The sequence below is a fragment of the Myotis nattereri genome, assembly GCF_964212035.1.
Source record: "Myotis nattereri genome assembly, chromosome: 2".
Taxonomy (NCBI): Eukaryota; Metazoa; Chordata; class Mammalia; order Chiroptera; family Vespertilionidae; genus Myotis; species Myotis nattereri.
In genome coordinates this window covers 105,893,890-105,907,675 of record NC_138076.1, presented here as the reverse complement: position 1 = coordinate 105,907,675, position 13,786 = coordinate 105,893,890, and the positions used below count along the sequence as shown (strand labels likewise).

At 38.9% G+C, this 13,786-nt stretch overlaps 1 protein-coding gene across 1 annotated transcript in view; it reads right to left on the bottom strand.

The window, feature by feature from the left end:
• SOHLH2 (spermatogenesis and oogenesis specific basic helix-loop-helix 2) overlaps positions 1-13,786 on the bottom strand; it is a gene marked incomplete at both ends in the record, with an annotated part of 138,370 nt that overhangs the window by 86,030 nt on the left and 38,554 nt on the right. Inside the window, one exon of the mRNA XM_081083924.1 lies at positions 10,084-10,295. Coding sequence (XP_080940050.1) covers positions 10,084-10,295 — 212 coding nt within the window. The remainder of the gene's footprint in view (positions 1-10,083; positions 10,296-13,786) is intronic.

The window sequence follows — 13,786 nt, the reverse complement described above, 5'->3', positions numbered from 1 at the left end:
AAAAGGAAGGAACTCTTACCATTTGCAACGTCATGGATGGAACTGGAGAGCATTATGCTAAGTGAAATAAGCCAGTCAATGAAGGAAAAATACCACATGATCTCACTCATTCATGGATAATAGAGACCATTATAAACTTTTGAACAATAATAGATACAGAGGCAGAGCAGCCTCAAACAGATTGTCAAACTGCAGCGGGAAGGCCGGGGAGGGTTGGGGGGCAGGAGGTAGGGGGGTAAGAGATCAACTAAAGGACTTGTATGCATGCATATAAGCATAACTAGTGGACATAAGACATTGGGGGATAGGGGAGGCTAGGGGACTGTCTAGGGCGGGGGGATAAAATGGACACATATGTAATACCCTTTGTAATACTTAAAGCAATAAATTAAAAAAAATAAATAAAAAGCATAGAATCATTCAGTGATAATTAGGAGAAAATAGAGTAAATGATAACATGGTTAAAAAACAAAAAAAGGTAAAATCTATTTCAGAATGTACCTTCTGGCCCTTATGCATACCTTTAGGATTATCTACACAAAGCTGAATTACACACACACACACATACACATACACACCTTGTGCTAAGAAAAGCTATAAATATTTATGCTCATTATGCTTAACAACGCATATGTGTAGAACCTAAAACTATGGTTGGTTACTTTTACTCTGAACACAAAGTAGAAATGAGTCCAGACAAAACATGAAGTGTGCTTTCCCAGAGTCCTATCCTGCCATAGAACACAGTGAATGTTGTCCTCTGGGAGAGAGACAAGCCATTGAAATTCAGAGAACAGATTCTTAACACTGGCAAGCTATTTTTAGCTCAAGCTGTAGCTTAATTTGGAATCCAACCAGTTAAGGTCTTGCCTTTTTCTTGGATTGATTTTTTTTTTTTTAATGGCAGTAGACAGCGCTACATATGGAGAAAGACTTCTTCAAAAGTAACATTTTTAAATGTTCTTGAAGAATATATATTTTAAAACTCGTAGAAAAAGTGTTCATGTTAGAGCTTTGAAAGTTTTTAAAATCTGTAGATGGTTGTGTTTAGCGTCTCGGTGTATGGCCCTAAAAGAAAAAGGAAAGCTGCAACCAGTTTGGCTCAGTGGATAGAGCATCGGCCTGTGGACTGAAGGGTCCCGGGTTCAATTCCGGTCAAGGGCATGTACCTCGGTTGTGGGCACATCCCCAATGGGGGGTGTGCAGGAAGCTGCTGATCGATGTTTCTCTCCCATCCACGTTTCTAACTCTCCCTCTCCCTTCCACTCTGTAAAAAAATCAATAAAATATATTAAAATAAATAAATAAAATAAAATAAAATGGCAAACATTAAAGACAAAGAATATTAAGAGCAGCAAGAGAGAGAAAATTACCTACAAAGGTGTTCCTATTAGAATGTCAGCCGAATCCTCGATGGAAACACTTCAAGCCAGAGGGGAAATGGAAATAAGTATTCAAAGTAATGAAAAGCAAAGGCCTGAATCGAAGACTGCTGTATTCAGCAAAGCTATCAATTAAAATTAATAGTGAAATAGAAAACTTGCCAGGCCAAAAAAAAAAAGGATTAAAGGAGCACATTACCATCAAACTAGCAATGCAAGAAATGTTAAATATATTGCTTTAAGAAGAAGAAAAAAAAATGAGAGAGAGGGCTTCATAGGCATAAAGAAAATAAAAATGGCAATAAAGAAATACCTACAAATAATAAACTTAAATGTAAATGGAGTAAATGCTCCAATCAAAAAACATAGGGTGACTGAATGGATAAGAAAGCATGATCCATATATATGCTGTCTACAGGAAACTCACCTCAGAACAAAAGATACACACAGACTGAGAGTGAAGGGATGGAAAAATATATTCCATGAAAATGGAAAGTGAAAAAAAGCTGGGTTATCAATACTCATATCAGACAAAAGAGTCTTCAAAACAAAGGCCATAATAAGAGACAAAGAAGGCCACTTCATAATACTAAAGGGAATGACTCAATAAGAAAATATAACCCATGTAAACATATATGCACTCAATATAGGAGCACCCAAGTACATAAAACAACTCTTGGTGGACTTTAAGGGAGAGGTTGACAGCAATACAGTCATAGTAGGGGACTTTAACACCCATGTGACATCACTTGATAGATCTGTGAAACAAAATATTAACCAGGAAACAGAGGCTTTAAATGACACACTAGATAAGATGGATCCAATGGAAATATACAGAACATTTCACGCTAAAGCAGCAGAATATAAATTTTTCTCATGTGCATATGAGACAAAGATAGACAAAAAGTTAGGGCACAAAACAAGTCCTTGCAAATTAACGAAGACTGATATAATAATAATCATCTTCTCAGATCATAATGGCATGAAGTTAGAAATCACCTATAATAAAAATAAAAATAAAAAATACTCAAATACATGGAGGCTAAATAGGATGTTTTAAAAATGAGTGAGTTACCAATGAGATCAAGCAAGAAATTAAAAACTTCCTGGAAACAAATGTAAATGAACACACACAAAAAAACAAAACCTATAGGATACAGCAAAAGCAGTCCTGAGAGGGAAGTTCATAGCACTACAGGCCTATCTCAAGAAACAAGAAAAAGTACTAATAAACTATATAATTCTACAACTAAACGAACTGGAAAGAGAATACAAGAAAATCCCAGAGGAAGTAGAAGGAAGGAAATAGTAAAAATCAAAGCTGAAATAAAGACATAGAGACCGAAAACAAAACAGTACAAAAGATCAATGAATCCAAGTGCTGGTTCTTTGAAAGGATAAACAAGACTGATGAACCCTTAAGCAGATTCATCAAGAAAGAAAGAGAGAGGACCCAAATAAATAAAATCACAAACAAAAGAGGTGATAGAACAGTGGACACCACAGAAATACAAAGGATTATAAGCAAATACTATGAACAACTATATGCCAACAAACTGGACAATGTGGATGAAATGAACAAATTCCTAGAAACATATAATCTTCCAAAACTCAATCAGGAATAATTAGAAAACCTGAATAGGCAAACTGATGAAATGGAAGCCATAATTTAAAACTCCCAACAAACAAAAGTCCAGGATTGGGTGGACTTACAGGAGAATTTTACCATTCAAAGAAGAGCTAATACCTATCCTCCTCAAACGATTCCAAAAAATTCAAGAGGAAGGAGCACTTTCAAGCTTTTTTTATGAAGCCAGCATTATCCTAAATCCAAAACCAGAAAGAGACACTACAATGAAAGAAAACTACAGGCCAGTATCCCTGACAAACATTGATGCTAAAGTCCTCAACAAAATATTAGCAAATCAGATCCAGCAATATATGACAAAATTCAAATGCTATGATCAACTGGGTTTTATTATGGGGATACAAGGCTGGTACAATATTTGCAAATCAATAAATTTGATACATCACTTAAACAAAATGAAAAATAAAAATTACATGATCACATCAATAGACCCAGAAAAAGCATTCAACAAAATCCAGCACCCTTTTTATTAATATACAGTAGGTCCTTGGGTTACATCAGAGATCTGTTCCTACGGTGCAATGTAATGCGATTTTCACCGTAAGTCGGAACACACCTACATAAGCACCTACATCACTCATATGGAGCACATACACAGCAGTAATGAAGTGAAACAGTAAAAAAATTTGAAAAGAAAGATAACAATCCCTGACCTTTACTTGTAGTAAATAAATAAAAAACATAAAACACATATGTACATATGTCAAAATGACGGAACTTTTTTCTATAAATAAATGGGAGATGGTGACGTAACCACGAAATGATGTATGTCAAGTCTGATGTAACCCGAGGACTGCCTGTATTTTATTGATTTCAGTGAGGAAGGGAGAGATAAAAACATCAATGATGAGAGAGTATCATTGATAGGCTGCCTCCTATATGTCCCAAATGAGGACATGTGCTCTTGACTGGAATCAAACCTGGGACCCTTCAGTCCACAGGCCAATGCTCTATCTACTGAGCCAAACCAGTTTAGGCAAGCACCCTTACTTTGATAAAACCCCTCAGGAAAGTCAAAATACAGGGATAACACCTCAACATCATAAAGGTCAAATATGACAAACCTACAGCCAACATTATACTCAATGGGCAAATATTAAAAGCATTTTCCTTAAGAACAGGAAAAAGACAAGGATGTCTACCTTCACCACTCTTATTCAAATGAGTACTGGAAGTCTAAACCACAGCAATCAGACAAGAAGAGATTAAAAAGCACCCCAATTGGAAAGGAGGAAGTAAAACTGTCATTATTTAGAGATGACATGATATTGCACATAGAAAACCCTAAAGACTCCACAAGGAAACTACTAGACTTACTAAATCAATTCAGCAAGGTAGCAGGATACAAAATCAACACCCAGAAATTGGCATTTTTAATACACCAATAATAAACTGTCAGAAAGAAAAACTAAAAAAAATCCCACTTACCATTGTAACAACAAGAAAATACGATACTTAGGAATAAACTTAACAAAAGAAGTAAAAGACCTGTACTTGGAAAATTATGGAACATTGAAAAAAGAAATAGAAGGAGATACAAACAAATGGAAGACTATACCATGTTCATAGATTAGAAGAATTAAAATCATTAAAATGTCCATACTACCCAAAGCAGTCTATAGATTCAGTGCAATCCCTATTAAAATACCAGTGGCATTCTGCATATAACTAGAACAAATTCTCCAAAAATTTATATGGAATCATAAAGGACCCCATATAGCTGCAGCAACCCTTTAAAGAAGAACAAAGTAGAGAGATCATAAAATCAGTTATCAAACTATACTACAAAGCCACTATACTCAAAACTGCCTGTTACTGGCACAAGACAGGCATACATAGCAATGGATCAGAACAGAGACCCCAGAAATTGGTCTCTCCACACCATTATGGTCAATTAATATTTGCTAAAGGAGGCAAGCACATACAATGGAGTAAATGTAGTCTCTTCAACAAATGGTTTTGGGAAAACTGGACAGACACATGTGAAAAGATGAAACTAGACCACCAACTTACACCATCCACAAGAATAAACCCAAAATGGATAAAAGACTCAAATGTAAGCAATGAAACCATAAAAATTCTTAAAAACATATGCAGTAAAATATCAGACATAGCAACATTTTTGCTGATACATCTCCTAGGGCAAAAGAAACAAAGAAAAAAATAAACAAATGGGACTATCTATATATATAAAAGCCTAAGAGACCGTTACGACCAGTTGATCGAAAGACCAGTCGACCGGTCGCTATGAGGATGCACTGACCACCAGGGGGCAAACGCTCAATGCAGGAGCTGCCCCCTGGTGGTCAGTGCACTCCCACAGCCAACCTCCTATGGGACACCAACCTCCCGCAGTCCCTCCCCACAGCCAGCCGGCCCCAATCCGCCCGGATCGGCCCTGATCGTCAGCCAAACTGAGGGACCCCACCCATGCACAAATTTGTGCACCGGGCCTCTAGTATCAAAATAAAAATCTTCTGCACAGCAAAAGAAACTACCATCAAAATGAAAAGGGAACCCAGTGTATGGGAGAACATATTTGGCAATTACACATCTGATAAGGGGTCAATTACCAAAATATATAAAGTACTCATACAATTCAACAAAAGGAAGACAAGCAATCTAATTTAAAAATGGACAGAGGACCTGAATAGACACTATTCCAAAGAGCATATACAAATGGCCAAGAGACATATGAAAAAAATGCTCAAAATCACTAGTCATTAAAAGCTCAATGAGATATCACTTCACACCTGTCAGAATAGCTCAATAAATCAACAAACAACAAGAGCTGGTGAGGATACAGAGAAAAAGGAACACTAGTTCAGTGCTGGTGGGAATGCAAATTGGTATAGCCACTACAGTAAACAGTATGGAGTTTCCAAAAAAAATTCAAAATGGAATTGTCATGTAACCCAGCACACCCACTTAGGAATATATCCTAAGACCCCCGAAACACCAATAAGAATATATGCACCCCTATGTTCATAGCAGTGCTATTTACAATAGCTAAGATTTGGAAACAGCCCAAGTACCCATCAGTGGATGAGTGGATAAAAATGCTGTGGGACATTTACACAATGAATACCATGCAGCTGTAAAAAAAAAAAAAAAAAAAAAAAAAAAAGGGATGTTTTACCCTTCAGGATACCATGCATGGACCTGGAGACTATCATGCTAAGTGAAATAAGCCAATCTGAGAAAGACAAATATCACATGATCTCACTTATTTGTGGAATCCAATGAACAAAATGAATTGACCAACAAAATAAGACCCGAAGCATGGAGCCATGGAACAGACTGACATGCCTCCATGTGGGGGTGTGAGGATGAGGAGAGATAAACTAAAGAACTTATATACTTACATGCAAAGCCCATTGACATGAACAATAGGGTGGTGAAGACCTGGGTGGGTGGGTAGGGGCTAGGTGGAGGGATGTAAGTGGAGAGGGAAATGGGAGACATCTGTAATATTGTCAACAATAAAATAAAAAAATTTTTAAAGGATTAAAATAAATAAAACAAATGTCATTCAAAAATACAAACATTCTGTACAAGGGTTTAAATAATTCATAAATTATAAACTCATAACCATTCTGAGAGCAAAAAAGGAAATTTTAGAGACATTTCTTGTCTCTAAACCATCATGAAAGGCAAAACCTCTATGAAGATATCACTGTTGTTTTTTTATCAGAGAGGAACATAAAAGCTAGAACTCATTTTCTGCCCTACTCACTCACTCACTCACACCTACAGCAAGTTACTGAATACTTGGTATTACTGAAAACCTATGTATACTAGGTATTAAGTATAGTGTAACAAAAGACAAGAAGACCAAATCCAAGTGTATTCCACAAATTATCCTTAGTTTTTAAACAAATGCTTTTACAAAAAGCAAAATAGTATAAATACCATATGTATATGTGTACATATAGTACCTTCATCTACGTTCTTTTTCCTGCTAAGAAATCTTAAAGCTATGTTATTTAGAGCAAAGAAGCAAGAGTAGGGAGAATTCAGAGATGAGTATCAGACAGAAAGTTCTTTTCTCAAACCTACTGGTTTTAATTAATGCCCCCTTGACATAAAACTTGTTCTTAAACAGAACTCTATTCTTATCCTGTTTAAAATGTAGTTTCAATAATGAGCAAATACAAAGTCTACTCCATTCGGAGAGGCACAGCAAGGATTGTACTCTGAGAGTGAAGACAGAGATCAGTCATACTAATCTGTTCCAGTGCTCCTCCCAAACCATATGTGCATTTAGTTTATAATAAGTTTGGCTTATACTAAATTTCAGAGGTACAAATGAAGGGGCTGCAATACAGAAGACAATTAATTACAGACTTAGAAAGAACAATAAGGAAAAAGAAAAAAGCTCTGGTCTGAGTTGTGTGAAAAGAAGCCCATGTGGTCTCAGGCAAGTCAACTCAGCCTGTTTTCTAAGTATCAAATAGGAATGATGAAATCTTTCCCTACCTCCCTAGTAAAGCTGTTATAAAACTTTTTGATACTCTATAAATGAGATATTATTATGAATCCCCAAACAGGGGAACTCTGACTATAGGAGGTGTTTTTGTTGTAAGATATATAATAAAACTAGAGGCCCAGTGGGTGGGGTCCCTCAGCCTGGCCTGCGGGGATCAAGCTGAAACTAGCTCTCTGACATCCCCTGAGGGGTCCCAGATTGTGAGAGAGCACAGGCCAGGCTGAGAAAACCCACCGGTGCGATCATGGTGCAATCAGGGCGGGGAGGAAACCTGGGAAGGGCTCCAGGGCGTGTATGGCCCATCTCTCTCAGCCCCCATGGGCTGGATGCCAGCAGCAAGCTAACCTACTGGTTGGAGTGTCTGCCCCCTGATGGTCAGTGTGCATCATAGCAACTGGTTGAACGGTTGGGCACTTAACATATTAAGCTTTTAAATATAGACTAGAGACCCGGTGTATGAAATTCGTGCTTGGGTAGGATCCCTAGGCCTGGCTGGTGATCAGGGCCAATCTGTGGGGCAACCAGCGGGGCGATCAGGGGACCCCCACTGGCACCCACCTTGGCTGGCCTGGCGCTGCCCACTTGCTGGCCCTGCCCCCCACCACCAGTTGCCTCCCTCTGGGGGGCAACCGGCAGGGCAATGGGGGGCCCCTGCTTGTACCTGCCTTGGCTGGCCTGGGCCTCCGGCTAGAGGCAGCTCCTGTGTTGAGAATCTGACCCCTGGTGGAGAGTGCGTGTCATAGCGACTGGTCGTTCCATTGTTTGGTTGATTTGCATATTGGGCTTTTATTATATAGGATAGATAGGCATATCTTCAGAAGGAAAATAGTTCACAGCATGTTTTGGAAGTAAAATCTATTTTGGGGTAGTTTGCTGGTTTGTCTAGAATTCATATTCCCAGCAGAAAGCCAAAAGGAATGAAGAAGACCAACTGTTCTAACAAATTCCAGGAGTAATGTCTGTCTATCTGTCAGTCTCTTTCTCTTTAACAAGTAAGTCAGTGTCTTTGGCTTTTTGTCATTCCAACATTTTTTTCTGCTAACATAATATGCTCCCTCCTTTTGATTCAGGGACCACAATATTGTTTCTGAACTCAGTCCTTTAGCCTAGAAAAGCCTGTCCTATAATTCTGAAAAGTCCTTATATATTTGAATATTATCTACAATTATACTTTTTCTATCAAGTTTTTATATAAAAGGTGAGCAAATTTGTTCTGACTTATCCCTGTTTTAAAACATCCTAAATAGCTCAAAATCCTAGATAGCAAGGCAAGGAAGAGCCTAACTCTCACAACACTAGACTCCAAATCTTGAGAGTGGCGGGGCTCAAACAGAAGCAGAACTTATATGAAGCTTTAAGAATATTACAGGTGGTATTGATCTGTGGATACAGAGAGCTTCAGGGCTCTTTCACATTAGGATATCTTTTAAGAGAAACATCTTCAGTCCACAGACAACATGCCATGAAGCTAAGATTGTTCACCTGCTTCAGTATCTACCATGACAGTTTATGAATTCTAAAAGATTTGCCATTTTAATGACTTAGTTATTAAAAATGAATCTCTATGCGATTAAAGTAAGCATTATATTCCAAATAAATTTCTATGAACAATTAATTCTTACATTTTCATCCACACCTATTACTTTTGAATTTTTTTTAATACTCACCGAGGATATTTACCTAATTAATTTGACAGCTTCCATTGATTTTCAGGAAGAGTGAAAGGGAGGGTAGAGGAACCAATTAAGAGAGAAACATTTATGTGAGAGAGCCACATCAACTGGTTGCCTCCCACACACTCCCCAACTAGGGCCTGGGAGCAAACCTTCAACCAAGGTATGTGCCCTTGACTGGGAATCAAACCCACGACCCTTCAGTCCACGACTGATACTCTAACCACAAAACCAAACTGGTCAGGGCCACACCTATTATTTTTTAAGTTAAAATGATAATTTTTATAATAGTATGTCAAATAAAATAAAAACAACATGTATGGCCCTAGCCAGTTTGGCTCAGTAGATAAAGCATCGGCCTGTAGACTGAAGGGTCCTGGGTTCAATTCCGGTCATGGACACATGCTGAGGTTGTGGGCTCGATCCCCAGTGTGGGGTGTGCAGGAGGCAGCCAATCAATGATTCTCTCTCATCACTGATGTTTCTTCTCTCTCTCCTTCTCTCTCCCTCTCTGAAATCAATAAAAAAATATATATTTTAAAAAGTATGTAGATTCTGCCCACAAAAGTATCCTTTATCTTAAAAATTAAATTAGAAATAGTATCATTTTTATGGACTTTTATAGAAATATGTGCGTTGTTCTTTTTTTTTAACATGTTTTTATTGATTCTAGAGAGGAAAGAAGAGGGAGGAAGAAAAACATCAATTGGCTGCCTCCTACACTCCCCCTACTGCTGATAGAGCCCACAACCTTGGCATATACCTTCACCAGAAATACAATCATAACCTCCTGGTGCATGGGATGACACAATGAACCACACCGGCCAGACTAGAAATGGGTATTAATAAAAACTATTCTAAATGTATAGAATCAAGGTTTTGGGAATTTACCTAATTAATTTGACAGCTTCCAGATCCTTGGCAGTTGGTAAAGTCATCTTCAGGAAAACCATGTTGAATGTGCACTCATTCAGAAGTGCTGCTGCCTTCCTCACATCACTAATGGTTATGGTGACTTTTGCTATATTTGAAAACAATTTCTGTACAATATCAGACAGGTATTGAACAGTGACATCTCCAACTAATAAGAGGTCTATTTTTGCCTGAAAGAGAAGGAAAAAAGCAGAAGTATCACATAATTAATATTTGAGCACAGAGAAAAAAAATGTCATATATGAGAGGACAAAATAAAGTTCACAAATTACACAATGAGTGACTATACAGCTAGACTCAGTGGTCAGATAAAAGCACCTTGAGGCAGAAGCTATTAATTTCTTGTTCTCAGTTCCTAGGACAGTGAATGGATCTGAAGGCCATGCTATTTTTAAAAGTTTTGCCTACAAATACTATTTTCCTATGGTTTTCTTGCAAGTTTCTTTCTCATCCTATTAACAGATAGGATTCTTATGGCCTAGTTTCCCAATCACCATTTTTGATGGAAAATCTTTTTACTAATGAGAGAACCAAACTGGTTATTCTACCAAACTATTATTTTTTTACTCCCAAACACCTTTGATGTAACACAAATTCTATAAAACAGGGTAAGCTTTAAATTCCTAAATTCCAAGAAACACTCAAAGTCTTTTATTTGAATGGCATATACATTCTATTCAAATCTCAATATAAGGAATCAAAAACCTTCTTTATTTCCATTTAGGGATATTTTAAAGCACATTCAATTAGGGAAAATATAATTTCCTGCCGGCAGCCGGTCCATCCTTGCTGTTTCAAGGGATCTGGCATATATGGCATACTGTTCTTAATATGTTTGCTCACCTTCTTGGCACTATGTGTTTTAACCAAGGTCACCTCTCTGAGAAAGGTTGTTTCCCCAGGTAGGGATTTTCCCCTGAAGTTAGAGAGGGAATAAAACCCCTTAACTAAGTGCCAGGCGGGTAATTAATCACTTTAACTATGAACAATCATGCTTAAGCTACATAATCTTTACTCCCTGGAATGGAGATAAGAAACGCCCTAACCTTTGGGATAGAGATTGATAGGATTGGAATCAACTGGTATAAATACAGATGTAACAAGACAACAGGACATAGAACCTAGACACAGAACCTACACAGAACCTAGAGACAGAAGAACTTGTTGGAGAGAACATGGCAAAAGATCCTAGACAGAACCTAGAGACAGAACCTAGCGAGAGAACCTGGCTGAAGAACCTAGAGACAGAACCTGGCTACAGAACCTGGACAGAACATGGCAAAAGAACCTGACTAGAACCTGGTGACTGAACCTGGCTGGAGAACCTGGACAGAACCTAACTGGAGAACCTAGCAAGAGAACATGGACACAGAACCTGGCTGGAGATCCTAACCAGAACTTCGCTGGAGATCCTGAACAGAACTTCGCTGGAGATCATGAATAGAACTTGGCTGGAGATCCTGGCTAGAGATCCTGGCTAGGCTGCTGATCAACTGAATGCTGTCTCTGTGTCATTCTTTCTTTGCCGACTCCGTCCACACCTTTGGGGACCCCTGGACCTGCTGGGGTTGGACCCCAGCAATTCCATCTTCATCTTCTAGTCCCCATAGCTATTGAACACATACTACTGAAAATGTCAAAGAATGGACATGCTTGCAGTCAGTAGACAGTTGTAAATGTCAGGCCCTGGCCTAAACAGCTCCACATGAGAAAACAAATTTGGGAACTGACCAGATTTGAAGACAAAAGAGGTGGGGGAAGGAATTAGAAACACCTGTACAAAAAGAAAGGCAGCTTCTCAAACACACAATTATGCGGGGCAGGATGCTGTTGTAGGTGGCCCACCATGGTGTTCCCTGGCCCTTCAGCCTAGTTTCTCAAGGACTGCTGGGAAGAACATGTGAGGTGCAAGACGCGAGGCAAGTGAGTTCAAAGTAAGCAAAGCTTCTGCACTTCTCACTTCTATCTTCTAATTTTCTCCCCTTTTGTTAAAAAAAAAAGTGAGTCTCCCTTCACTCATTTCTCATATCCTAATTCAATCCCCTCCCTAGAAGCAACAACTGTCAACAATTTGGTCTATATACAGCAAACAATTTCTTTGTCAAATATATACCTTGATTTATTCTGGTCATCAGATTATTTATTCACTTGATTTTTAGATTCACTTGTTGATAGATGTGTATTTGTTGTTCATAATTTGTATCTTTACCTTTTTCTTCCTCTTCCTCTTCTTCAAGGATACCTTTCAGCATTTCATATAATACTGGTTTGGTGGTGATGAACTCCTTTAGCTTTTTCTTATCTCTGAAGCTCTTTATCTGACCTTCAATTCTGAATGACAGCTTTGCTGGATAAAGTAGTCTTGGTTGTAGGTACTTGGCATTCATCACTTTGAATATTTCTTGTCACTCCCTTCTGGCCTGCAAAGTTTCTGTTGAGAAATCAGCTGACATTCATATGGATACTCCCTTGTAGGTAACTGTTTTTCTCTTGCTGCTTTTAAGATTCTCTCTTTGTCTTTTGCTCTTGGCATTTTAATTATGATGTGTCTTGGTGTGGTCCTCTTTGGATGCCTTTTGTTTGGGGTTCTCTGCCCTTCCTGGACTTGTAAGTCTATTTCTTTCACCAGGTAGGGGAAGTTTTCTGTCATGATTTCTTCAAATAGGTTTTCAATATCTTGCTCTCTCTCTTCTTCTAGCACCCCTATAATTCGGATGTTGGTACGCTTGAAGCTGTCCCAGAAGCTCCTTACACTATCTTTGTATTTTTGGATTCTTTTTTCATTTTGCTTTTCCGGTTGGGTGTTTTTTGCTTCTTCGCATTTCAAATCGTTGACTTGATTCTTGCGATCCTCTAGTCTGCTGTTGGGAGTCTGTATAATATTCTTTATTTCAGTCAGTGTATGCTTAATTTCTAATTGGTCCTTTATCACAACCTCGAGGGTCTCATTGGATTTCTTGTAGGTCTCATTAAGTTTATCGGCAGTTTCTAGAAAATTCTTGAAAAACCTTAAAAGTGTGGTTTTGAACTCTATATCCAGTAGTTTGCTTTCCTCCATTTCTGTCATTTGTGTCCTGTTTCTTTGTCTCCACATTTTTTATGCTTCGCTGTGTTGATAAAGTGGTTTTCTGTGCTGAGTGTCCTCTAGGGCCCAGTGGTTCAGCATCCCCAATTACCTGAGGAGGACCCTCTTGGTGAACCCCCTTGGGGGCTTTGTGCATAGCCTTGTTGTAGTTAAGCCTTGATTGTTGTAGTTATCACTGGGAGGAATTGACCTCCAGGCCAATTGGCTGTGAGAATCAGCTGTGTCTGCAGTGGGAGAACTTCGGTGCTGGAGAAACCCCTCTGGGGCTAGACTTGCTTCAGTGGAGCTTTGTTGCTCACTGAGTCTGCCCCCTGAGTGTGTCCTTTATGGTTCCACGGAGCTTCAAACTGGATGGTCCCACTCTGACCTCTGGGCTTCCTGGCTCCTGGATCTCTAGGGAGGTGCTAATCTAGCCTTTGCCTGAGGCTATCCAGCAAAAGCCTCCCTGCCGGGCTTGGGTGGGGCGGGTCCCACAAGATCAACAGGTCGGGGCTAGCAGTTATGGCTGCTCTCAGTCTTGCCCTCAGAAGCTCTGCTTCTCAGTGTCCCGGTAATCGCTGCAAGCCCCTCGGAGAG